At 44.6% G+C, this 27,820-nt stretch overlaps 1 protein-coding gene across 1 annotated transcript in view; it reads right to left on the reverse strand.

Moving 5' to 3' along the window:
- The window catches only part of ME3 (malic enzyme 3), a 124,925-nt gene that overhangs the window by 30,237 nt on the left and 66,868 nt on the right, over positions 1-27,820 (reverse strand). The window contains exons 5-7 of the mRNA XM_081950353.1: positions 21,436-21,511; positions 14,237-14,398; positions 2,322-2,425 (exon numbers count right to left, since the gene is read on the reverse strand). Of these exons, the coding sequence (XP_081806479.1) occupies positions 2,322-2,425; positions 14,237-14,398; positions 21,436-21,511 (342 nt within the window). The remainder of the gene's footprint in view (positions 1-2,321; positions 2,426-14,236; positions 14,399-21,435; positions 21,512-27,820) is intronic.

The raw sequence follows: 27,820 nt of genomic DNA on the forward strand, positions 1-27,820 counted from the left end.
CAAATAGAAATAAAAGCCACAAAGTTAAGATAAATAACAGTAAAATTACAACAATTAAAACAGTTAAAATACCCCAAAAAATTAAATTACAGTTTAAAATTGCCAGGGAGGTTAGAGAGTTCTAATTAAGCCAGGCCGGCTAGTTGGAACAGGTGGGTCTTGAGTTTCGTGCGGAAGGAGCGGAGATCAGTCGTTGTCCTAATATCTGGGGGGAGGTCGTTCCAGAGGGCTGGGTCCATTACAGAGAAGGCCCTACTCCTGGGCGCCGCCCTCTGGCACTGCCTAGTGGACGGCACCCGGAGGAGTCCCTCTCTGTGAGAGCGGATTGGTCGCAGGGAAGTATGGGGCAGGATACGATCCCGCAAATAACTAGGTCCTGTGCCATGGAGCGCTTTAAAGATGGTGATTAACACCTTGAAGCGCACCCGGTAGACCACAGGGAGCCAGTGCAGCTCGCGCAGGAGAGGTGTTACATGGGTGAACCTCGTTCTCCCCATAATTGCCCGCGCGGCCGCATTCTGGACCAGCTGTAGTCTCCGGGCGCATCTCAAGGGGAGCCCCATGTAGAGAGCATTGCAGTAGTCCAGACGGGACGTCACCAGCACGTGAGTGACTGTGCGAAGGGCATCCCAGTCCAATAGGGGGCGCAATTGGCGCACCAGGCGAACCTGGTGGAATGCCCCCCTCGCCACGGCTGCCACATGGTCATCCATAGACAGCCGGGCGTCTAGGAGGATGCCCAAATTGCACGCCCGCTCCACAGGGGCCAGCTGCTCGCCCCCAATGGCCAGCGATGGAATACACTGGTTGAATCGGGGGGCCGGTAACCACAGCCACTCCGTCTTGGAGGGGTTGAGTCTGAGTCTGTTGTCTCCCATCCAGACCCGTACAGCTTCCAAACACCGGGACATCATTTCGACGGCCTCGTTGGGGTGGTTCGGGGTGGAGATGTACAGCTGCGTATCGTCAGTGTACAGATGGTATCCCACCCCAAAACCACGGATGATCTCACCCAGCGGCTTCATATATGTGTTGAACAGGAGGGGCGAGAGGACCGACCCCTGCGGCACTCCACAAGTGAGTGGCCTCAGGGTCGACCTCTGCTCCCCTGCCATCCCTGGGTGGCAGGGATCTGTATGTTTGAACCTGAAATGGCCCATAGGCTAATCAATCTATCTATCTGTCTATCTATCTATCTATCTATCTATCTATCTATCTATCTATCTATCTATCATCTATCTATCTATCTATCTATCTATCTATCTATCTATCTATCATCTATCTATCATCTATCTATCTATCATCTATCTATCTATCTATCTATCATCTATCTATCTATCTAACTATCTATCTATCTATCTATCTATCTATCTATCTATCTATCTATCTATCTATCATCTATCTATCTATCTACTGTATCTATCCATCCACCCATCTATCTATCTATCTATCTATCTATCTATCTATCTATCTATCTATCTATCTATCTATCTATCTATCATCTATCTATCTATCTATCTATCTATCTATCTATCTATCTATCTATCTATCTATCATCATCATCTATCTATCTATCTATCTATCTATCTATCTATCTATCTATCTATCTATCTATCTATCTATCTATCTATCTATCTATCTATCTTGTTTCCCCGAAAATAAGACAGGGTCTTATTTTCTTTCGAACCCCAAAATAAGCGCTTGGCCTTATTTTTGGGGATGTCTTATTATTTTTGAGGTGCAGGAGGCAGCGAGGGTGGCCACCACATGGCTGCTGCTGTGTTGCAACATTTTTGGGGAGGGCTTATTTTCAGGGGAGGGCTTATTTTAGCGCATGTGCTCAAAAATCTGATTGGGCTTATCATCTGGTGAGGTCTTATTTTCAGTTATATTATTGTGCATTGAACCTTGGCTCGACTGGGAACCCAAAATTATTTTCCTAACAGTTACATGCCTCATCTCATCTGTGACTCTTCCCCAAGATCCTTCCGATGCACCTTAACTTGTGAGCAGTTACTTTAACAAAAAGTAGTAATCTCTGGGCCTGGCCTTTACATCAGAACTCAGAACTCCATGCGAGCTAACATTTTTCACATCCGTATGTCCTGCGCCAGGGATAGGAAACCGTTCCTGCTCTACCACATAAATAAACATGACTTAAGAGGCCCTCCATCCAAAGGGGTCATTCCCAGACCACCCACAGGGGCATCTGTGGCTACATTTTTTCCCTCTGCTTCAAATCTGCAAGTTGAAAGTTGGTTTGTTTACATGCGTTGATCTCTCACGGTAAAGCAGCTAATGGAGAGAAGAAGGCTACTCACTTGTTAGCAACTGCTTGCATAAACTCATCCAGCAAGTCATCGTACTGTTTCCCACGAACTCGCTTGTGTTTGAGACCAATGTAGAGCGGGTCATTCAGGAGCGCCTAAAATAGAGTAAGAGAAAACAAACAATGTCGGCCTGAACAGCAGCGGGATATTTTTGTCCTGCCGGCTAGAACCGTTCTTCCTGCATTAGCAGGAAAATTGATGGTTTTATCTTCATTTTGGGTAGTTAACCCTCAAATAGTAAGGTTCTGTATGGTGGCTCAGGTTGGGTGACATCGAGAATGTAGGAACTACGAACTAACGATCTCAGCTGCTTACAAGGAGAACCTCTACAAAATGTTCTACCGGTGGTATCTATCACCAGCCAGAATGGCTAAGATCTTGTCAAAACAGATCGCCCAAGTGTTGGAGGTGTGGGTACAAACTGGGAACATTCTATCACATGTGGTGGACTTGTCCCAAGGTTGGAAAATACTGGCACAAGATAAGGAAGTGGCTGGAAAAGATAACAGAGCAAAGGATAGAGCTGAAGCGGAATTGTTTCTCCTGGGAATCTTTGATGGGAAAATGGAGAAAAAATTACAATATATAAATGTATAGAGAGTATCTAAATAAGGATATAGATATAGAAATAGATTTTTTTATAAATAGGATTGTTACGGAAAATATGGATACTGATATGGAAAAGCTGCTACAAGTGTAAATTTGTGTTTTGTGTTTGGTCTTTTAAATGGTGAATATTTAATAAATACTATTTTAAAAAGAGAGAGAATGTAGGAACAGGAACCTGGCTCATAAAACATCTCTGTCTTTTCCTGGGAATAAATGGAATAGGGTTTCCTGCCTGAGGAGGGGGTTGGACTAGAAGACCTCCAAGGTCCCTTCCAACTCTGTTGTTCTGCTTGTCTGACTACGGGGCTATGTTGTTTAAAGCAGTATGTTTTAAAGTATTTTGGGAAGCCCCAACCCCTCCTAGAAGAATGAAATATTTTGGGGAACATTAAAAAGGCAGAATATTATATTTCCCCAAAGGAGAAATGGAAAAACATGCTCTTAAAGGCAGAAAGGAGCCCCTAAGTCTTTCTTAATAGTCCACAGCAGATGCCAGCACTTATTTTATTTTATTTTATTGTATTTTTTATTTATTTATTTATTTATTTATTTATTTATTTATTTATTTATTTATTTATTATTTATTTATTTATTTATTTATTTATTTATTTATTTATTTATTTATTTATTTATTTATTTATTTATCATTCATTCATTCATTCATTCATTCATTCATTCATTCATTCATTCATTCATTCATTCATTCATTTATTTATTTATTTTACAGCATCTTTAAAGCAGTTGTGTCATCCTGGGAGCGTAGGGCAATTGCAGAGGGCAGCTTTGGAGCATTATGTAGCACAGTGTTTTTTCAAACTTGGCAACTTGAAGATGTATGGACTTCAACTCCTGGAATTCCCCAGTTGGGGGAATTCCGGGAAATGAAGTCCACACATGTTCAACTTGTCTAGTTTGAAAAAACACTGTGCTAACAATTAGCAAGATATTAAGTGAGTGTGGTCTTATTTTACGACCTTACTTGTCACAGTTGTTAGGTGAACCACTGCAGTTGTTAAGTTAGTAACACGTTTGTTGAAGTGAAACTGGCTTTCCCATTGAATTTGTTTGTCAGAAGGTCGTAAAAAGGGGGATCACAGGACCACAGGACACTGCGACTGTCATAAATATGAACCAGTTCCAAAGCGTCCAAATTTTGATCATGGGGATGCTGCAATGGTCGTAAGTGTGAAAAACGGTCATAAATCACTTGTTTCAGTGCTGTTGTTGAGGACTTCCTGTACTTGATACGAAAGAGATGCCAGATGCTTTGTCCATGTGTCAACGATGCTAAAACCAACTTGTAGGAAGTTAGCACCCACCCCCTCTCCTAGAAAAATGAAACATCCTGGGAAATATTGAAAAGGCAGAATATTATATTTCCCTGGATAAGAAATGTTTTAGGCAGGAAACAGTCTCACTCTTAATAGCCTCCACCTTTGTCAATGGTCCATTAAAATGTCTGAACTGGTCTATTCTACATAACAAAGATCTCCCCCTTCAGTTCCAGGGTGATGGGATTAAGGCATGATAGTATTAGCCCTTTACCCATCTCGCCACACGGCACCTGGGAAGAAGCAATGCTCAACCAAACTTGGCCTCAAAACACAGCTTAGAGAGTTGTCCCTGCATGGCCCCATGGGAGTCTGACAACCAATCAGAATACAAGATCAAGATCAAATGCCAGAGAGGACATAAAGTCAGGGACTTTCAGCATCTTGGTCTCTTCTTCACTCAACATCTGGAAGCCTGTGATCCCCCTTTTCTGTTCAGGAGCTCAAGCCATGTGATTCTGTCCACCATTAAACCATCTTTCTAAGCAGCCTCCATGTTTCCAGTGTCTTTTTCCCCACTTGGAAACTGAACCCAGAAGGACGTTTCTTCCAACAAACCAAAGGATGGAGAGTGGACGTTGGAGCCCTGTCCATCATCTTGCCTCGTTTGATTGATGCAGACACACCCAAGCCACTGCACGAGGCCTTGTCTTGAAATCCCAGTCTGTGTACACAGACACATAATTCATGCTTTTGCCTGAAATATTATTTTTTTCCAAGAGAGCCATAACTCCGGCCATTAATTGAATGATTCATAGGAAGCCCTGGTTTAGCTTGGTGGGAAACAGGATTCTGGACCGCACGCTGGAAACAGAAGCAGATGCAAAGACCAGGGGGACAATGAAACAGACCAAGGATGACTAAGAGGAAAGAGATTGGTGTCTTAATCAATAGGCTGATTCAGCCGCCCCGAAAACGGGGGACGTAAAAACATCTTTCCGTGTGACACATTGTTCCCACGGGGGCTTTCTCGCTGACATTTCACATCGTTTTGTGCGTTGTTTTCCCAAAACAGAGAAAGGCACAGCTGTGTTTCTCCACCAGGAAGCCTAGAAGGGGATTCCCTGGATTGGAAGTCAAAGTTCCTCTCCTCTGTCACGTCCACTGAAGGTTGTTTTTTTTTAAACACGATCAGCTGCTTAATTAGACAAAACCGTCATGTTGATTAAGGGGACTTAGTCTTGCAATCACTGCAGGGAGTCGATAAATATCCTGCAATCTCCCAAATATGCTTTTTTTCAAGAGGCAACTGGACTTGCTGATTTTCCCCGGAAGACGTTTCGCTTCTCATCCAAGAAGCTTTTTCAGCTCTGACTGGACAGCTGGGAATGGAAGGATTTATATTCCTTGCAGATAGCAGCTGGTCATTTGCATTTTGTAAAAAGAGTCGTTGAGGCCACTCGGAGGTTTATCTAAGTCCTCAGGGTACCTGAGTGGTGCAAAGGTTCCTGAAATCTGCATTTTTTCCCTCTCTCTGGAAATCCATCCATGCTCCCACACCATTTGAAAGGTGTTCATCCCAAATTGCATAGCTAGAAATCTGTAGAGATTCTCCGTCATCCAGGTCAGGATTGTCCCAAAAGTGCTTTTTGTAGAAGGCAACTTTGTTTTTCTCTGAAGATGTTTTTCTTCTCATCCAAGAAGGTTCTTCAGCTTTGACTGGATGTTGGGGAATGGAAGGATTTATATTCCTTGCAGACTGCTGGTTATTTGCATCCTTTTAGGGAGCCCTTGAGGTCATTTGGAGGTTTTGTCTGTGTCCTCGGGGTCACCTGAGTGGTGCAAATGGGTGTGGAGCCTTCTTGGAACTGCTGAAAGGATTGCGCTGTGGAGCTGTGCTTTCTGCAGGATGGTGTGGTTTTTTGGGGTCCTGGGTCCCTTCACTGTTGAACACCGGCACAGGTTGTTGGGGATGAGTCTGTGTTGACTCCATCTCCATCTCAAATCCCAATGGAAATTATGGTCCCAATGATGGTTGTAAGATGAGCTCTACCTGTAACAGTCTCCCTATTTGCCACAACCATAGCTAACTCAGTGTTTACTCAACCTTGCCAACTTTAAGAGGCGTGGACTTCAACTCCCAGAATTCCCCAGCCAGCCATGCTGGCTGGGGAATTCTGGGAGTTGAAGTCCCCACCTCTTAAAGTTGGTAAGGTTAAGAAACTTTGATCTAGCTCACGGGGTGTCAAACTCGCGTCGTCAAATGACATATCACAACTTCCCCCCCCCTTCGCTAAACCAGGTGTAGGCGTGGCCAGCGAGTGACGCATCCGCTCCACAGGCCGTGAGTTTGACAGCCCTAATGTAGACGAACCTAATCTTGACTCTTGTTTTCTCTTCCTAAATTTTAAGACTCAAGCAAACGTTGTCACGTTATCAAGTTTGCTGATTTTTACTTTATTTACCATGAAGCCTGAGAAACAGCCAAGCTCACATCGATCTGACATCTGTGGTTCTAGTACAGGGGTAGGGAACAATGGTCCTTTTATGGCTTGTGGACTTCGACTCCCAGAATTCCTGAGCCAGCCTGCTCAGGAATTCTGGGTGTTGAAGTCCAGAAGTAGAAGGACATGGACACTGCACTGTTATATACTGTGGGGAGTGTAGACTCCATTTCCTGTGTATATGTAAACTTACATGCATTTTTCAGTTGTTAATAAATGACACATTTCTGGCTCCGCTTTCCTGCACTTATTAACAGCTTTGAGTTCTGTTCTTAAATTGGAGTTTTCTTTTCTCAGCCCCTTCTTTACAATAACCTGAACATTACCCATTGTCTTTAAACATTTCACAGAAAAATGAGAAGAAAAGCCATTAAGAAAACCGTAGGACCTTGTCAATTGCGGTGATTCACTGTTTCATTTCGTGCTTATTCAAGTTTATTTTCATTTTAAGTTTCAAATGTGGAAATTCTTCTTATCTAGCTGGAATCCTTCTTTTAATCTCTTGAAGGTTGAACTGGAAGGTATCCTGAATGTATTGGCTTTCACAGGATCTGCTAAAATGTTAACATGTGGATTTCATGCAGAGACTGTTATGTATTGGCGAGCCTGGTCAGCAGAAGGCGTTCAGAGAAGCACCTCTGATTGGTCCAGGCGCGCGCTCCAGCCGGCGGGAGAATTGGTTGAATTCTATTGGTTCGCCGTCTGACAGCTGCAAGTATAAATAGCTGTCAGACGGTTCTTGTTGTTCGTTCCTGTCAGCCTGTTGAAATCAATAAACGTGTTGTTAATACAGCCGCCTCAGTCTCCTCAGTGCCAGATTTAACAGAGACAGATCCGATCTACCAGGTAGAGATTAAGAAAATAAAATCCGGTGTGTAGAACTTGAATAGAGCCACCTCTTTCAACTTGTCCACTGGATGTTGTGGACTTCAGCTCCCATACTTTCGGCTGATTGTGATTTGGGAGAGCTGAAATCCCACACATCTGCAGAGCACAAAGAAATGGATACACTAAGAAGAACTAACTCCTAAGTCTAAATATCATGAAATAGCCAACAATACCGCCAAGAAAAAGTAGTCATTTGTGAAACACAGTATTACTTTGTAGAATTTGCTGCTGCAGATGGGAAGACCACAAACTTACATTACTTCCTTCCTTCCTCCCTTTCCTTCCTCCCTCCCTATTCCGCCGTTCTTATTTTCACAAGATGGCGAACATATCCAACAGTAGAATTTCCTGTTTCCTATTACAGATAAACAGTTGAACAGTAAAGCACATGGTGACTGTACTCTTTGTTTGTTCTGTGGTTCTATATAACAGGGGTGTCAAACTCAAGGCCTGAGGGACGGATTCGAGGCTTTAGATCTGGCCCATGGGGCCACCCTGGAAACAGCAAACAACCAGCCCCCGGTGCCTCTGCCAGCAAAAATGGAGGTCAGGAGGACTGCTCAGCCCTCCCGAGCTCTGTTTTCACTGGCAGAGGGTTTGCAGGAAACCGAAAACAGAGCTCGGGAGCCCGTTTTTGCTGGCAGAGCACTCGGGCCACCACAGGTGCCCCTGACATGAGTGATGTCATGCTGGCCATGCCCACCCTGGCCACGCCCATCCCAGACCCCCCAGAACAAACACAACCCTGATGCGGCCCTCGCTGAAATCAAGTTTGACAACCCTGCTCTATACCATTTCAGACAAATGGTTGTCCAGTCTCTTTCTAAAAGCCTCCAGTGATGGGGCTACCGCAACTTCTGAAGTTGCAGCATCCCCATGGTCATATGATAAAAATTTGGGTGCTTGGCAACCGGTTCATACTTATGATGGTTGCAGTGTCCTGGGATCATGTGATTAATTTTTGTGATCTTCTGATCGGCAAAATCAATGGGAAGCCAAGTTTGCCACCCCTGCTATATATAAATATAATTTCCAACGTGAACTCACAGTCGCTAACTTTCTAGCTTGGTGTCTTAACCACTAAACCAAACTGAGGATTTTCCAAATTCATGGTGGATTAGTCTAGGAAGAGTTGTGAGTCATTATAGATGATGTGGTGAGTGAACAAATGAAATCATGGAATGACTGGGGCCTATCGCAATGAATTAGTGGCTTACAGAATCCTCTCAAGTAGGGAAGATTACATTTTTCATTCTCTTTTTTATCTAAAGTTCAAAGGAATCTTAAAGGGTGAAATCAGACCCTTTTTAATACTTGGAGAAGTGTTGGGTTAAGGCGGAATGGGTGCATTAAGCGTTTAATACCTGACACATTATTCCTCTAAACAGTAACAGCTTTAGGACACAAATAGGGCATTTCTGTCAGTGGTGGGATTCAAAATTTTTTAACTACCGGTTCTGTGGGCATGGCTTTGTGGGCTTGGCATGGCTTTGTGGGCGTGGCAGGGGAAGGATACTGCAAAATCCCCATTCCAGGGGTGAAACCCAGCAGGTTCTGACAGGTTCTGGAGAACTGGTAGCAGAACTTTCGAGTAGTTCGGAGTACCGGTAGCGGAAACTTTGAGTAGTTCAGAGAACCGGCAAATGCCACCTCTGGCTGGCCCCAGACTGGGATAGCAGTGGAGATTTTGCAGTATCCTTCCCCGGCCATGTCCCCAAGCCACACCCACAGAACCAGTAGTAGAAAAAAATGAATTTCACCACTGCTCCCCATTCCGGGTGGAAGGTTAGTGCAAAATCCCCATTCCCTCCCCACCCCACTAACCTGCTTTCCAGCTCTGTTCTCCTGTTCAGGGCAACAAAAGAGGATCAGCTGGGAGGTGGCAGGGGTGGGGCCAGCCTATCTGCCAGTTCTCCAAACTACTCAAAGTGTTTGCTACCATTTCTCCAGAACCTGTCAGAGCTGGCTGAATACCCCCTCTGATTTCAGTCCCACAGACAGTCCGTCCCATCTTGCTGGCTCCCCACAGGTCTTCTGCTTGCTTCCCACCCCAGGGGGTTCCCCATATGGGAGGGCTGGATCAGGATCAGGAAGGAGAACCAACTGATCCCCCTGCGGCCTCCATAAGTAGAGAAAACTAATTTTAAATTTATATCCAGTTTTGAAATTCTGAGATATTCCAGCTGACACTGCTTCTAATTTTTCTTACTAGAGGGTGGAGAGACCATATAAGCTATTTGAAAGATCTCTGGAGAAAAAGCTTGATTGAATCGTAATGAAATATTGGATTGTGGCTCCAAATAAGACTGTGATTACTTCATTTTGCGCAAGTCACAACAATCAACATTTGCTTTGTCATCTTATTGTTTTAACCAGTAAGCTACCAACGGTTTTTTTTTTTAAAAAAAGCACTTAATTTTAACGAAGAGCATTTTGTTAGCTAAGTTGATCACATCAAATAGCACAAGGCATTTTTTTGGCCAAAAACAAAGGAGGGGAAAAGTTGCAGATGTCACCTCTGGCATGGGCTTTAGTTGCTGGATTGCATCCTTTTGTAGCTGAAGACCAGAAAACTGAGAACAGATGCAACCGCTCTCATATCATTACAAACATTTGGGTGTGTGCAAACTGACAAAACACTGAAATTAACGAGGCTTGGATTCTTGATTTGGCGAAATGTGATCTCCTCTGGTCACGCACAGGGATGTGTGCATTTCCTTCTGACCAGCACAGGAAAAGTCAAATCTATTTGATCGACTGGAAAGTTTTTATCGCAATCTCTCATGCTGAAAGATTGAGATGATCCCTTTGGCTCCCGCAAATAACTATCATACAACTTGCTGAAATGTTTTAGACCAGGGGTGTCAAACTTGATTTCATTGAGGGCCGCATCAGGGCTGTGTTTGACCTTGGGGAGGGCGGGGGGGCATGGCCAGCTCGACGTCACTCATGTCGGGGGCACCTGTGGTGCCTGAGCGCTCTGCCAGACAAAACTGGCTCATGAGCTCCATTTTCGGCTGCGATGGTCTCCTGCAATTCTCTGCCAGTGAAAACGGAGTTGGGGATGCTGCCTGCAGCCCCTGTGAGCTCAGTTTTCGGCTGCAGCACCTCTGGCAAACCTCTGTCAATGAAACCAAACTCAGGAGGGCCGCACGCAGCCCTCCTGAGTTCCATTTTTGCTGGCAGAGGCATAGAGGGCTGGTCTGCTGTTTCCAGGGTGGGCCTGCAGGTCAAATTTAAGCACCCCGTGGGACGAATCCAGCCCCTGGGCCTTGAGTTTGACATCCCTGCTTTAGACAATTTCAATTCTTCTAGTCCACCCCATGCTTAAAAGGAGAAACTATACCATTTCAGACAAATGGCTATCCAACATCTTCTTAAAGACTTCCAGTGTTGGGGCATCCACAACTTCTGGAGGCAACTTGTTCCACCGATTAATTGTTGTCACTGTCAGGAAATTTCTCCTTTATTTCTAGCTTCTTTCCTTGGTTAGATTCCATCCATTGCTTCTTGTCCTGGGTTCAGGTGTCCTGGAGAATAGCTTGATTCCCTCTTCTTTGTGGCAATCTCTGAGATATTGGAAGACTGCTATCGTGTCTCCCCGTCCTTCTTTTCATTCAGATCATAGACATTGACGATTTCATTTAGGATCATAGACACTGACCTGCACCACCCATAATGGACAATTTAGGCTTGCAGGATTGAATCTGAGTCAGTCACTTGGGACCAGAGGTTTACTGCTCTGAGCTTTTGGACTCATGCTGGAGCCCATCTTCAGGGAACTTATCTCTACTGAATATGCGCTCTTCTGTGAGTTGTATTTATTTGGTGCCTTCCTATTGTTTGAGTGGTGTGTTGATGGCTGGCAATTGGCTGTTGTTATCTTGAGCTGCCAAGTCCTCAGCTCCTGATTAGCTGGTGGTAAATCAGCACTCTGACAAGGGCCCTGTTTCCCAGGCTTTAATGGTTTCCCTGGCTGCTCGTTGTGCCTGCTCGTCCAACAATCTCAATAGCTGCAAAATTGAATGTGTGTCCTTGTTCATTGAAATGAGTTCGGGTCTCCTTGTCTGACCGCTCGCTTGCAATCTGGTGGTTAGGTTCCTCCCCGTCTGTCCTACATAATCACAGGGGCATGCAGGGGATCTAGTGGATCAGGGATCTCCAACCTTGAGAACTTTACGACGTGCACTTCAACTCCCAGAATTCCTCAGCCAGTATGTGCTGGCTGAGGAATTCTGGGAGTAGAAGTCCACAAGTCATAAAGTTGCTAAGGTTGGAGACCCCCACCATAGATTACATTAGAAGTATCTCCAACGTCCAAGTGATCTTTGCAATGCATGAATTGTCTTCATACTATATGGTAGCCTCTGGGCGGTATGCAATGCCCAAAATTTAGGCTTCTCTCTCATGATTTTACGTTCACACGAGGTTACCAGCCTTTGCTATATCTGTGCTACGTTCAGCATTTCCTGCAAGCACTAAGGAGGCTGTCATTCAGTTCTGGTATGTTCTGGGCAATCTTTCATATGTGAAATCAAAGCCCAGCATGCTCAAGATAGAGTTCTAGTCAAGAGATTAGCTTTCAAACAAACATACTGTTGACACTGTCCAACACATCTTAAGTTACATGCAGTCTAATGATATATTCAGGCTGTCCCAAAAGTGCTTCTCAAAAGACAACTAGATTTCTTGGGGTTTCCCCCCGCCTTGAAAACGTTTTGCTTCTCATCCAAGAAGCTTCTTCAGTTCTGACTGAATGGCAGGGAATAGAAGGATTTATATCAGGGGTGAAATCTAGCAGGTTCTGACAGGTTCTGGAGAACCGGTAGTGGAAATTTTGAGTAGTTCAGAAAACCGGTAAATACCACCTCTGGCTGGCCACGCCCTCATCTATTCTCTGCCTCCTGAGTCCCAGCTGATTGGGAGGAAATGGGGATTTTGCACTAACCTTCCCCTGCCACGCCCACCAAGCCATGCCAACAGAACCGGTAGTAAAATAATTTGAATTTCACCACTGATTTATATTCTTTGCAGTTGTTGTCAACACTCTGAAAGAATGTAAATCCTTCTATTCCCCACCATTCAGTCGTCTATGGAGATTCTCAGTCATCCAGGACATGGTTGTCCCATGTCCAGCTGTCTGCAAATGTCCAGCTGTCTGCAAGATTAATAAACCCTTCCTCTTCCAACCATCCAATCAGAGCTGAAGAAGCTTCTCGGATGAGAAGTGAAACGTTAAAAAAAAACAACACCCAGAAATTTCAGTTGCCTCTTGAAAAAAAGCATCTTTGGGATCACCATTTAGTCAGAACTGGAGAAGCTTCTTGGTTGAGAAGCGAAAGGCTTTCAAGGAAAAAAAAACAACAAGGAAGTTCAATTGCCTTTTGAAAAATCACCTTTGGAACCACCAGGACATGGATGATTGAGAATCTCCATAGACAGCAGGGGTGGGATTCAGACGGTTAGGATCGGTTCAGGCAAACCGGATGCTAATTTTGCATCTGATTCACCAAACTGGTAGTTGGAAGGACTGGCTGGCCTCGCCCACCCCGCCGCTCCTCTCCCAGGAGTCTCCACACAGCCTGTTCATCATGCCAGGTAAGTGCAGGGCCCACACGGAGAAGGCAAAAAACAGGCCTCCCAGAAGTTCCAGAATGCGGCCGCACGGGTGATTATGGGGAGTACAAAGTACTCCCATGTGACACCTCTCCTGCGCGAGCTGCACTGGCTTCCTGTGGTCTATCGGGTGTGTTTCAAGGTTTTGATAACTATCTTTAAAGCGCTCCATGGCTCAGGACCTAGTTACTTGCGGGATCGTATTCTGCCCCATACATCCCTGCGACCAATTCGCTCGCACAGAGAGGGACTCCTCCAGGTGCCGTCCACCAGACAGTGTCGAGGGGCGGCGCCTAGGAGTAGAGCCTTCTCTGTGGCGGGCCCAGCCCTGTGGAATGACCTCCCTCCGGATATTAGGACTACGTCTGACCTCCGTTCCTTCAGAGTTAAGCTCAAGACCCACCTATTCCAAGTAGCTGGCCTGGCTCAACCATGATCTAACTATATCGCTCCTGACGGGTTTTTTATTAATGTAATTCAATTGAATTTATTTATTGGGGTTTTTAAATATTGTGACTTTTTAATTGTTTTAACTGTTCATTGTTTAATTGTTTTTTAGCTATCAGCCTACCTCCTCCTTGTATACGTCTTATATACGTCCTTGTTATATGTATGTCCTGTCCAGATTTGTATTGTATTGTATTGTACTTTGTATTTTATTTGTTTTATTGTACGCCGCCCCGAGTCCTTCGGGAGAGGGTGCGGCTTAGAAATAAATATTCTAATAAATAAATATTCTTCTAAGTCCAGAAATGAGCCTGTTTTCGCCCCCCGGAGGGCCTCTGGAGCCCGGGGGTGCCCGTTTTCGCCCTTCTGGAGGCTCAAGGAAAACCCCTGGAGCCTGAGGAGGGCAAAAAGCCCCCCCCCCATGGTGCAGGAGGCCCCAGCAACTGTGCAGAGAACCAGTTGCTAAAAGTTTTCAATCCCACCCCTGATAGACAGGCATATTCAAGCAGCTCTGATCCATACCTTTAAAGTCGTAGAAGAAATCTAAGAGAAAATAAGCGAGCCCTCTCACCTCATTGTCTGTGCCAACATCCAGAAGAACAGGGAGGCACTGCTGCGGGTGAATGCCACCACAAGCGGTGTAGAGTGCAAGTTTTCCTACTGGGATGCCCATCCCATAGCTTCCTAGATCTCCCAAGCCTAAAATTCTTTCTCCGTCGGTCACCACAATAGCCTGAAAGGGAAGAGAGGAATCTGCTGAAGAAAAAAGCATTCAACGCAGTGTTGCTTTTGTTAAGCAGGAGGGCTAAACCAGGCACTTTGGAAGGATAATGGATTGTTCCACAATCAATGGAGTTTTTCTCTGACGAGGCCTGAAACATTGGTAGATAACTGGCCGGCGTCCATGATGTTCCCTATACAAATTCTGAATGGACTCAGCTACTTGTGACAATTGATTTCTCATTGTTACTTTATTTCTTTTTAAACAAAAATATTAATAACTAGTTGGATACCCATGCTTCACTATGGAACCGGGCTTGATAAATTGACACAAAGCTTGAAAATTAACGAGCAGGTTGCGATCGGGCTTGATACATGGACACTTAAAGTTTGAAAATTAATGTAGAATGTGTAACTCCTTGGCATCAGAGCGTGTTAATATAAGGCAGTGTTTCTCAACCTTGGCAATTTGAAGATGTCCTGACTTCAACTTCCAGAATTCCCCAGCCAGCGAATGCTGGCTGGGGAATTCTGGGAGTTGAAGTCCGGACATCTTCAAATTGCCAAGGTTGAGAAACACTGATATAAGGCAACTGGCAATTGGAACAGATTTCTTTTGAGGTAGGGAGGGGGAGTAGAATGTCTAAACTCCCAGCCTGCAGGCCAGATGAGTCACACACGGGCCACGCCCATATAAGGCAACGGGCAGTTGGAACAGAGTTCCTTTCAGGTGGGGAGGGGGAGTAGAAGGTCTACCATTTGGACAACGATTTGTCTGAAATGGTCTACAGTTTCCTGCTTGAGCAGGGGGTTGGACTAGAAGACCTCCAGGGTCCCTTCCAACTCTGTTATTCTGTCATTTGCCATCCCTTACTTCCAAACATCTACTTATTTTAGGGACTGATTGGAAGAGAAGGAGAGATGCTGGTTTACTTAGAAATAGACCCCTCTAGTTGACAAGGAATTTGCTTTAAAATATTAACATATTACAAATGATTAAAGGCAGAAACCCCAGGAGGATTTAAACATGTGCCATATGGCTTGCGGTTTTCTTTTTTCTCCTGAAAACAAATGGGCATTGCTGTTTGATAGAAAACAATGAAAGCCATGAATGGGAATCAATTTTTTCATTTCTTTAGATCCCTCCGTTGTTTTTAACTGAAGAAATCAATTCCACAAGAAGGCATCTACAGATAATTGCTTGTGGCCTGAGCTGTGGGCCGAAAAAAAAACTACTTCTCTTTACACAAAAAACAACAACACTGACCTGAATATATGTTTGTGGTCTGAATATTTTGGATTTGCTAACTGAACTTACTAAACATGCTACAGATGCAGTGAAATCCTTGCTATTGATGTGCATTTTTTCGTTTTAGGATGTGGGCAATCAATCACTATCCCAGCAATGTCAAATATTCTTTAGTATTTGTCTCCTCAGAGCAGTTGTCTCTGTCTTGCTCTCTAGTAACCTTTAACCTTTCAGAATAACAGAACAATACAGTTGGAAGGGACCTTGGAGGTCATTTAGTCCAACCCCCTCCTCAAGCAGGAGACTATACCAGGGGTATCAAACTCTAGGCCAGATCAAGGGTGCTTAGATCTGGCCTGTGGGGCAGACCTGGAAACAGCAGACTCCTTGTCCCGACAAAAACCCCTTTTTATTAAGCTTTTTATTCACCTCCAGCAAAGTCCCGGCAAACAGTCTTTCAAGGGTGAATTTACAACCACAGACCTTATCAGGCTTGGAGAGCTGCCAGGCTGATATTTTCCAAACGCCACGCTGTACCAGAAAATACTTGGCAAGGAGTCTCTGAGAGTCACAAACAAATCTTCACACTAATTAAGCGAACTAATTGTCTTCTGTAAACTCCACTCTCCTTTCACTCCTCTATGGTAGCAGAGGTGGGTTGCTAATCTTTTGACTACCGGTTTGGGCGTGCTCCTGCGCGATACTTCTGCACATGTGCAGAAGCGTCCAGGTGAGTGGGAGGAGCCTCCCGTTGCCGCTACTATCAGTTCGGCCGATCCAGCAGCACCCACCTCTGTATGGGAGAGGCCATTCACTGTCCACCTGTGCCTTTATTCCTGAGTCGGCCCTTGTTCCTTAGCTGTTCCCTTCTCCCGGCAGCTCTGTGCATGCACACATCGGGAAAAGGCTCCAACTGTTCTTCTGCCTCACTGATCTCCGACTCCAAAGGCAGTTGATAATTGTTGGATGGCCCTGGCCCCCTCTCTGCCTCTGACGCAGAGTCCTCGTCCCTGCCTTTCCCAGCCTCCAGGACTGGCCCATGTTCCTCCCCAACCTCCTCACTGTCTGAGTGTGCCACCAGCTCCACTGGCTGCTGACGGGCCACAACAACAGCAAAGGACCGGCCCTCATTGCCTCTAACAGTGAAAAAGGAGCTTGGGAGAGCCGCACCATTTTCAGCCGCGATGGCCTCCTGCAGTTCCTCTACCAGCGAAAATGGAGGCCGCCCCGTTTTCGCTGGCAGAGGGCTAGCAAAACAGACTAAAAAGAAAACAAAAGAGAAATGTTTCCTTTTTTGCATTTGAGCATGCCAGAAGGGACAGGAAAGGAGAAAGGGAAAGAGGAAAGACAAAGAAAAAGAAGAATCGATGTGAAGAGAGCAAGGAAGGAAAAATAAGGAAAGAGGGGACGGAAGAAGGAAAGAGAAGGAAGGAAAAAGAAGAGAAGGAAGGAAGATTATAATGAGAGTGAGGGAGGGTCTGAAGGAAGTCCCGCCTTAGCACTTGGCACCACAGGTGCCCCCGAAATGAGTGACATCAAGCCCCCCCAAAGTCAAACACAACCCTGATTCAGCCCTCAATTAAATCAAGTTTGACACCCCAAATCTATACCATTTCTCCAGTCTCTTTCTAAAAGCTTTCAGTGATGGGACATCCACAACTTCTGAAGTTGCAACATCCCCACAATCACATCATCAAAATTCAGGTGCTTGGCAACCGGTTCATATTTATGACGGTTGCAGTATCCTAGGGTCAGGTGATCAATTTTGGTGACCTTCATATGTACCAAAGGCAAATTCCTTGTGTGTCCAACCACACTTGGCCAATAAAGAATTCTGTTCTATTCTATTCCATTCTATTCCGATGAGCGAAGTCAATGGGGAGGCAGATTCACTTAATAACCGTGTTGCTAACTTAGCAAGTGCCAAGATTCACTTAACAACTATGGCAAGAAAGGTTGTGAAACGAGGCAAAACTCACAACTGTCTCACTTAGCAACAGAAACTTTGGATTCCATTGTGGTCGTAAGTCGAGGAGACTCTGTATTGGTAAACCATTTCTGTACCGTTGCCAAAAAACACGTATGATACATCCATAAATCCATGAGTCAAGTTCAATTTGGAGAAGACCAGGTTTATGGACACTAAAAGAATATCTTGGTTATGATTACAGTCTAAATTTGGGTCTATGTGGGGAGGAAGGGAGAAATTTTCAGGTTAAGTAAAGCCATATCTATTTCCTTTTGGAATGGATGGATTGTGACAGCCATACTTTGGGACATCAAACCCACGGATGTGTCAAAATCATTTTTAATAGACAAGTCTGTTTTTCACATGCAATTAAGTCCAGAAACTGGCATCTTGAAAAGAAGCGGAAAAGGTTACTATTATTATTATCTATTAAGAGCTGTAAAAAGGCACAATCAGCCAGCATCCAACACTCAACTAGATCCATTGACAATGTGACTTAAGGCAACCTCAATGATTCACACCTCACAGGGTGTCTTCTGTGACTTTCTGTATAAATGGGGCATAGAATCCTCCCTTCAGTCTGACTGCGCTGCCCCACGTCAAATTGTATATCATATCATGAGGGCATATATTGGTCCAGTATCTGATTTTTAAAAAATATAAACGATGTTGTGCTTCAATGGTCAGATGGTCTAGGCCAGGGGTGGAGAACAATGGCCCTTTTGTGACTTGTGGACTTCAACTCCCAGAATTCCTGAGCCAGAGGCTCAGGAATTATAACACAATACAATACAATAGCAGAGTTGAAAGGGATCTTGGAGGTCTTCTAGTCCAACTCCCTGCCTAGGCGGGAAACCCTATACCGTTTCAGACAAATGGCTATCCAACATCTTCTTAAAGACTTCCACTGTTGGGGCATTCACAACTTCTGGAGGCAAGCTGTTCCACTGATTGATTGTTCTAACTGTCAGGAAATTTCTCCTCAGTTCTAACTTGCTTCTTTCCTCAATTAGTTTCTATCCATTGTTTCTTGTTCTACACTCAGGTGCCTTGGAGAATCCCTCTTCTTTGTGGCAACCCCTGGGATATTAGAAGACTGCTATCATGTCTCCCCAACTCCTTTCATTAGACATACCCAGTTCCTGCAACCGTTCTTCATATGTTTTAGCCTCCAGCCCCCTAATCATCTTTGTTGCTCTTCTCTGCACTTTTTCTAGAGTCTCCACATCTTTTCTATATCGGGGGGTTGAAGTCCACAAGTCATAAAAGGGCCATCCTTCTCCACCCCTCGCCTAGAGATTGGTATTTGAACATAGATCTTTTTAAAATTTATATTTTGTTTTACTAATCTAGGTAAAATGTGAACATATATTGCTAGCCAGGTATGATATAAAGGTAAAGGTTCCCCTTGCACATATGTGCTAGTCGTTCCTGACTCTAGGGGGCAAGGCTCATCTCCATTTCAAAACCGAAGAGCCAGCGCTGTCCGAAGACGTCTCCGTGGTCATGTGGCCAGCATGACTAAAAGCCAAAGGAGCACAGAACGCTGTTACCTTCCCACCAAAGGTGGTTCTTATTTTTCTAGTTGCATTTTTACATGTTTAGGACTGCTAGGTTGGCAGAAGTCGTATGATATGCCACATGCTAAATAAACAAATAAGGGCAACAGCTTTACATGTTCCATTTCTGAATTTTAAATGTCCACCTGTGTTTTGCAATGCAGATTAGATGTCTGGATTCTAATCCAGTTTGCTTTGCTGTGGTTTTTGAACTGAATTTCAGTCTTCCACTTGCGGCCAGGAACGGAGCAGCCATGGGATCACAAAGCTATGAGTCCCTCTTTGATCTTAAATCCTGATAAAATCAAAGTATATGCCCAGTCCTACCGCAGAACCTGTTCTTTCAAAAGAAGCAAACCCCAACCTAACCACATGACTGGTTTTGAGCTTGATTGGCTTAGATTCTGAAAAGTTCTTGTTTAATTATGCAAACTTCTCATTTACAAAGGCTAGAGCTTGTTTCTTGAAAATTCATTCGGCATGTGAAGGCTGCCAATCTTCCTGATGGGTGTGTGGATGAGTTCTGTTCTTCTTCAGAGCACAATGGAGAGATGTTACTATGGAAATGCTGAACTTTTAATGCAAAAAAAGGGCTGGGGGAAAACAACTTTGCCTAGAAACCGCGATTCTACATTACTAAAAGTAGACCAGAGAGATTCAGTTATTGTTTGCTTTTTCAAAAGGTAGCCACAATTACTCATGCTCAGAAGTGGAATCTTCGTTATATCTTAAATCTATTTTTTGTCCTGCCTTTATTATTTTTATAAATACCTCAAGGTGGCTAAAAGTGAGTAGAGATTCTCAGTCATCCAGGTTCTTGGATGAGAAGCAAACCATCTTCAGAGAAAAACAGGAAAGGCCTGCTGCCTCTTTAAAAAAGCGCCTTTGGGACAACCATGACCTGGAGAACTGAGAATCTCTACAGAAGTTTAGCTACACAATTTGGGATGAAGACCCTTGGAATGGTGTGGTAGTAGGAATGGATTTCCAGAGGAAAAATTGCAGACTACAGGAACCATTTGCACCACTCAGGGGACCCTGAGGACAGAAATAAACCTCCAAGTGGCCTCAACAATGCCAATGACCAGCTGTCTGCAAGGAATATAAATCTTTCCATTCCCCACTATCCTGTTAGAGCCGAAGAAGCTTCTTGGATGAGAAGCGAAATGCCTTCACAAGGAAAAAAACAAGGAAGTCCAGTTGCCTCCTGAAAAAGCACCTTTGGGTCAAGGTGGCAAACAAATCTGTTTCTGCATCCTATTTCCCCACAACAACCCCATGAGGTGGGTGGAACTGAGAGTAACTGACCCAAAGTAACTTACATTGTCAGTGACCTGAACCTAGCTGTAGGTAGGGACCTTCACACAACAAGGTGGTGTCACATTGCCTTGCTGTTCTGACCTAGGTTTCCCCCAAAAAGCACAAGGGAGATTCCCGGTCCCGACAAAACCTCTTTTATTAAATGAATGTGAATTCCTCTCATTCCCATTCAGCCAGGCCCGGAAAACAATCTTTCAAAGGAATATTTATGACTACAGATCTTATCTATCTTGGAGAGCTGCCAGGGAAATATCTTCCAATTGAGGTGGTGTGCAAGGAAAGACTGGGCACAGAGTCTCTGAGATTCACGGACAGATCTTCACACTCCTGAAACGAATCTAACGACCGAACGAACAGATGGTTTCCTGCAAAAGCCCACTCTCCTTTCGCTCCCCTTTTGTTTCCTATGGGAGGGGCCAATCACCTTCAACCTGTGACTTTACTCCCAAGTCGACCCTGATTTCTGAGTTGTTCTCTTCTTCTGGAAGCTCTGCGCATGCGCACACTGGGAACAGGCTCCAGCTGTTCCTCTGCCTCACTGCTGTCTAGCTCCGTAGGCACCTGATCACTGCCAGACCTCCTCGGCCCCATCTCTGCCTCCGACGCAGAGACCTCGTTTGAGCCTTCCCCAGCCTCCTGGACTGGCCCATTCTCCTCCCCAACCTCCTCACTGTCTGATTCTGCTGCCAGCTCCGCTGACTGCTGGCGGGCCATACCACTCACCTTCTCAAACTTATTTGTCCTCTCATGCTCAAAGATGCCTAATCCAAGGCCTGAACCTTGAACCTAAGATCAAGGACAATCCTTAATTAGTCCTAATAAACTTTCTGCAGCTAGTACAGTCCCGCTTTAAAAATGTAGCTCATTTGTAATAGGTTTCTGATTCCACAAAAAACAGAGGTATTTTTTCTTTCTTTCCTCCCCATTAAAAACGAATCAATCAGCCCCATTACCTTTATGTTGTCCTCAGGCCAGGAATTCAGCATTGTGGCAATGTGTCCTTTGTCATGAATGGTAATGAATAGCCCACTGGGGAAGAAATAAAAGAGGACAAATTACAAAAAAGAGGAAAACTAATCTGAGCAGGACAGAGAAGTAGGACTTGCAGAGAAGGCTGGGCACTGAGTGGAACGGCGTGGAAAAAAAATAGTTTGGCGTGCATAAAAAGGGGAGCCTTAGATTTCTGAAACCTCATTTAAATCTTGGGCTTAGACAACTAAGAACTACGCTGTCTTCGGTCTGACCTAAGCATAATACACAAAAGTGTCTGCTACAATGTCCTACCTGTCAATGACTACTTCAGCTTCAACCACAACAACACAGGAGCACACAAGAGATACAAACTCAAGGTAAACCGCTCCAAACTCGATTGCAGAAAATACAACTTCAGCCACAGAGTGGTCAACGCCTGGAATGCTCTACGTGACTCCGTTGTTACATCCTCAAACCCTCATAGCTTCAACCTTAAACTGTCTACCGTGGACCTCACCCCATTCGTGCATAAGCGCACCAGTGTGCCTACCGTCCCTGTCCTAATGTTCCCTTTTAATTCGTATCCATTTCTTGCATTCATAATCATGTTTAGACTTATATCTGTTATCTTATGCAAGCCTTTAAACATTTGTTTAAAGGAGCATCCCAGGGAAAGAGGAAGCACAAGGTTTCAACATACTTGTGAATTAGTGTGCGAAGGAAAGCGTGCAGAAGTAATCCAGACAAAAGAGAAGCATGAGTCACCAGAGCTTGCCTTTAAAGTCCTTGACCTATGACCACAATTAAGCCCCCAAAATAGAATTTGGTCCCATTTTATGACCTTTCTTGTCAAAGTTGTTAAGTAAACCACTGCAGTTGTTAAGTTAGTAGCACGGTTCTTAAGGGAATCTGGCTTCCCCATTGACTTCGCTTGCCAGAAGGTTGCAAAAGTTGATCACATGACGCCCCCCCCCCCCCCCGAGACAACTGTCACAAATATGAGTCCGTTGCCAAGTGTCTGAATTTTTATCATGTGGCCCCGGGGATGCTGCATGGTCATAAGCGTGAAAAAACCCCCAGCCCCAAGTCACTTTTTTCAGGGCCCTTGTGTCAGCGTAGTATTCATGAATTGGAATAGCGTTAGTAACTAAGTCAGCCAATGAGGGCTGTTGGAAACGGTATTTGCTGGGTGAGCAACAAGGAGACAGCAAGGAGCCTGGGCGTGGCTTAGTTCAACTGTTCTGTACTAAAGCTCTGAGTCTGTGCTGAGATCTAAACTAGTTTGCTGCTCTGAACTGAAATTGAAAACTGCTCTCTGCCTGCGTTTTTTGCTTGTATTTGCTACCATGTTGGAAAACCTGATTTTGGTATTGTATATTTATTTCCTGTGTTATATTATATATAAAGAGAAGTTAATGAATCCTGCGGAATCAGTTACCTGCCTTTGCTTTCTGGGTGTGATTGCTGCTGCAAACTCTGACACGTTGTAACTTTGAACGGTCGCTAAATGAACTGTTGTAAGTCAAGGACTGCCTGCACAAAGCTCTCTTTTGTAGCAATGCTAAGTGTGGGATGGCCAACAAGTATTACAACATCCAGTTCACATGTTCAGTTAAGATGTCCAGACGCTGCTAAACTTGTAATGTAATTGAACTTAGTTTAGCCTCAGTGGGGCTAAACAAAACTATCAGGTAGCATCTTAGAAGAGATATTCCACCCTCATCCATAAAGAATAACAGAGTTGGAGGTCATCTAGTTTAGGAATCAGCAACCTTAAACACTCAAAGAGCCACAAGGGTCCTAATCAGAAGCCCCCCGTTCAGTTCTGGAGCCAAACGGAAGTCGAGTTCCCCCACCATAGAGTCTCCTCCTAGTGCAGCGTCCTTTTTTCTTTTACCGGCGCCTTTTACCGGTGACAGGGAGTTGCAGCAGAGGGATGAAAGAGCCACATGCGGCCCCTGAGCTGCCAGTTGCTGACCCCTGATCTAGTCCAACCCTTGCTCAAGCAGGAAACCCTATACCATTTCAGACAAGTGAAGAGGGTGCGTAGTCTTTTTCCTTGACTACAAGACCACAGAAATATGGTTAATGTACTGAAGAAGTTACAGTTACAGAATACAGTTGGAAGAGACTTTGGAGGTCTTCTAGTCCAACCCCCTGCTCAAACAAGAGACCCTACATCATTTCAGACAAGTGGCTGCCCAGTCTTTTCTTAAAAGCCTCCCATGATGGAGCAGCCACAACTTCTGAAGGCAAGCTGTTCTACTGGTTAATTGCTTTGACTGTAAGGAAGTTTCTCCTTAATTCCAGGTTGCTTCTCTCCTTGATTAGTTTCCATCCATTGTTTCTTGCCTTACCTTCGGGTGCTTTGGAGAATAATTTGACCCCCTCCTCTTTGTGGCAGCCCCTCAAATACTGGAAGGCTGCTATCATGTCACCCCTAGTCCTTATTTTCTCTAGATCAGACTTTCTCTGATGCTTTTTAGATGTGTTGGGATTATGGGATGGAAAGTTGTGATATTTCCATCACGAACAGCAAAAGATGCTAACCGTGATGATACCAGGTACAACATGGTTCATGTGGGCTTATCTTACCCATCCCCGGTTTCACTTCCAGCACATCTGGGGAAATGTCAGATCGCTCTGCATTCTATGAGTCAGGATTTGATTGAACGAATATATTCAATTAAATTTAATTTAACGAATATAACGTTTTATTTCCAGAAATAACTCCAGCATATGATGCACAAGCCTCCTGAGATCCTCTTTTTAAGGAACCTCCCAACCATCTGCTGTGTTTGCAGATCCTATTTCTGTTATTGCTGTGGCAACTGTGTTAGGATTTGAAATTTAGAAATCAAACATTCAAAATTAGTTTCTTTGGGGGGAAAAATTAAACTAACACATCATCTTACAAAAGAGGCTGGGAAATCAAACTTCATTTGAGCCTGCAAGGAAGTTATCCGAGGAGGAAGAATAATTAACCAATCAATTATTGAAATTGCTGCAAGTGACTGATCTCGGACTTTTATTGATTTGTTTATTGCAAAGACTTGGTTGTTACAGAGGTTTTAAACAAGATAATAACCAAGTTGTTTGTTTCTTTCTTTCTTTCTTTCTTTCTTTCTTTCTTTCTTTCTTTCTTTCTTTCTTTCTTTCTTTCTTTCTTTCTTTCTTTCTTTCTCAAAGTGCTTATCAGTTTAAGCTTAGTAACTCATGTTTTCTGAGCTCCAAAGCTAAGCACGTGGGGTAAGACACCCCTAACACCCCTTGGGGGGGGGGTGTTCTGTTAAAATACAGCTTGTTGTGTCTTAAAATGGCTTCTAATGTACTGCCATAAAATGGCATCTACTGTTCAGTGCAGTGGGGTTGCCATGGTAACGGCTTCACAGTACTCCAAAAGGGGGCTCCCTCTGGTAAGGTAGAAAATCCAATATTAGTAATTACTTTTGTTCCGGACTCCCCCCCCCCTATAAATAAATATCAGGGGCAACACTGGGTTATCAGCTAGTGTATTATAAAATAAGGTAATGGTATCTTCTTTTGATAACCGCTGTCAAGAAAGGTACCAGGATGCCTCTCGAAGTTGTAAACGCTCCAACACTGGAAGTTTTAAAGAAGAGATTGTAGATATTCTATTCTATTCTGTTCCGTTCTGATCCGTCCCGTCCCATGCCATCCCACCCTTTCCTGTTATTCTATTTTTTTTTTACCAAACTACATAACATCATCAGTGCTACTAGACTAATGACTGTTAGCACGGATGACATTACCAAGTTTGGTAAAGAAATGTCTCCAAGAAAATAACCAAGCTCAGGGAGCACTAAATACTTGGCAGTTCAACTTTGGGCTACAAATAGTTCCTTGTTTCCAAGTTGTTATCTTTCCCTGAAGATAAAACAAACTGCTTTAGGACCATGTGTGCATTCTCTACAGGGTCTTATTTTCTTTTGACCCCTGAAATAAGCACTTGGCCTTATTTTGGGGGAGTTCTTATTATTTTTAAAGTGTAGACAGCAGCGAGTGTGGTCACCTCATGGCTGCTGCTATGTTACAATATTTTTAGGGGAGGGCTTATTTTAGCGCATGCGCTCAAAAGCCCAATTGGGCTTATTATCCGGGGAAGTCTTATTTTCGGGGAAACAGGGTATTTCTTGGTCTAGGAGCATAAGAAGTTTTTTTTTTCAAGGAACCAGAAAAGACCAAAGGAAGGATAAAACATCTGATTTATGAACTATGATTAACAAGGGTTAAGAGGTGATTGCTTGCCTACACAGTCTGACCGGACAAGATCTTTTTCCAAAGAGAGAAAAAAAGTACACTTTGCAAAGAAGAATGTCATTCCCCATGTGATATTCATAACTTTTGATAATGGTTAAAAAATAAACTTTCCAAGGGGTGGAGATTGAGAGAGAGAGAGAGAAAGAGATAATTAAAAAAATATGTAGTGGAACACAGCTTCAAAGGGAGTTGGAACTTGTCTGTAACTATTTACAGAGCATTTACCAAGGTTTGGTCTCCTTTGTGAATTAGAAAATCAAACACAATTTGAAACCTTCTCATTTGCAGTCTGGGATCAAACCAGGGCCAGATTTCCATTGGATGGTCGAAAGGAAAAAAAACGTCTGCGAAAGGACAGGTGGAATACAGAAACTGCACTGGGGAGAAAAGCAGTTGGATTTCATCAGCAGCAGGAAGATTTTGTGCCAAATTATTCCTGGCTGCATCCAAACGAGGGAAGACTACCTATAAATGTATTGAAATAACAAACTGGGATTATGAATTGATCATGCAACCAAACCCTGATTCCTAGACGTGGACATAGAAATAGGAGATGGCAGCTAATCGGCTAATTGCTGGAAGTGCCACCAGATACTTGGGTCATATTCAGAGGTGATAGTCAGCCAGTTCTGACAGGTTCTAGAGAGCCGGTAGCGGAAATTTTGAGTAGTTCGGAGAACTGGCAAATAGGTTGGCCCTGCCCTTGCTGTCTCCCAGCTGATCTTCTGTTGCTCTGTACAGCTGGAAAGCAGGTTAGTAGGGTAGGGAGGGAATGGGGGTTTTGCAGTATCCTTCCCCTGGAGTGGGGAGGGAATGGGGGTTTTGCTGTATCCTTCCCCTGGAGTGGGGAGGGAATGGGGATTTTGCAGTATCCTTCCCCTGGAGTGGAGAGGGAATGGGGATTTTGCAGCATCCCTCCCCTGGAGTGGGGAGAGAAAGGAGATTTTGCAGTATCCTTCCCCTGGAGTGAGGAGGGAATGGGGATTTTGCAATATCCTTCCCCTGGAGTGGGGAAGGAATGGGGATTTTGCAGTATCCTTCCCCTGGAGTGGGGAGGGAATGGGGATTTTGCAGTATCCTTCCCCTGGAGTGGGGAGGGAATGGGGATTTTACAATATCCTTCCCCTGGAGTGGGGAGGGAATGGAGATTTTGCAATATCCTTCCCCTAGAGTGGGGAGGGAATGGGGATTTTGCAGTATCCTTCCCCTGGAGTGGGGTGGGAATGGAGATTTTGCAGTATCCTTCCCCTGGAGTGGGGAGGGAATGGAGATTTTGCAGTATCCTTCCCCTGGAGTGAGAGGGAATGGAGATTTTGCAGTATCCTTCCCCTGGAGTGAGGAGGGAATGGAGATTTTGCAGTATCCTTCCCCTGGAGTGGGGAGGGAACGGAGATTTTGCAGTATCCTTCCCCTGGAGTGGGGAGGGAATGGAGATTTTGCAGTATCCTTCCCCTGGAGTGGGGAGGGAATGGAGATTTTGCAGTATCCTTCCCTGGAGTGGGGAGTGAATGGAGATTTTGCAATATCCTTCCCCTGGAGTGGGGTGGGAATGGGGATTTTGCAATATCCTTCCCCTGGAGTGGGGAAGGAATGGGGATTTTGCAGTATCCTTCCCCTGGAGTGGGGAGGGAATGGGGATTTTGCAGTATCCTTCCCCTGGAGTGGGGAGGGAATGGGGATTTTGCAATATCCTTCCCCTGGAGTGGGGAGGGAATGGAGATTTTGCAGTATCCTTCCCCTAGAGTGGGGAGGGAATGGGGATTTTGCAGTATCCTTCCCCTGGAGTGGAGAGGGAATGGAGATTTTGCAATATCCTTCCCCTGGAGTGGGGAGGAAATGGAGATTTTGCAGTATCCTTCCCCTAGAGTGGGGAGGGAATGGGGATTTTGCAGTATCCTTCCCCTGGAGTGGGGAGGGAATGGAGATTTTGCAGTATCCTTCCCTGGAGTGGGGAGTGAATGGAGATTTTGCAATATCCTTCCCCTGGAGTGGGGTGGGAATGGAGATTTTGCAGTATCCTTCCCCTGGAGTGGGGAGGGAATGGAGATTTTGCAGTATCCTTCCCCTGGAGTGAGAGGGAATGGA

The sequence above is a fragment of the Natrix helvetica genome, assembly GCF_964273705.1.
Source record: "Natrix helvetica genome assembly, chromosome: 4".
Classification (NCBI taxonomy): domain Eukaryota; kingdom Metazoa; phylum Chordata; class Lepidosauria; order Squamata; family Natricidae; genus Natrix; species Natrix helvetica.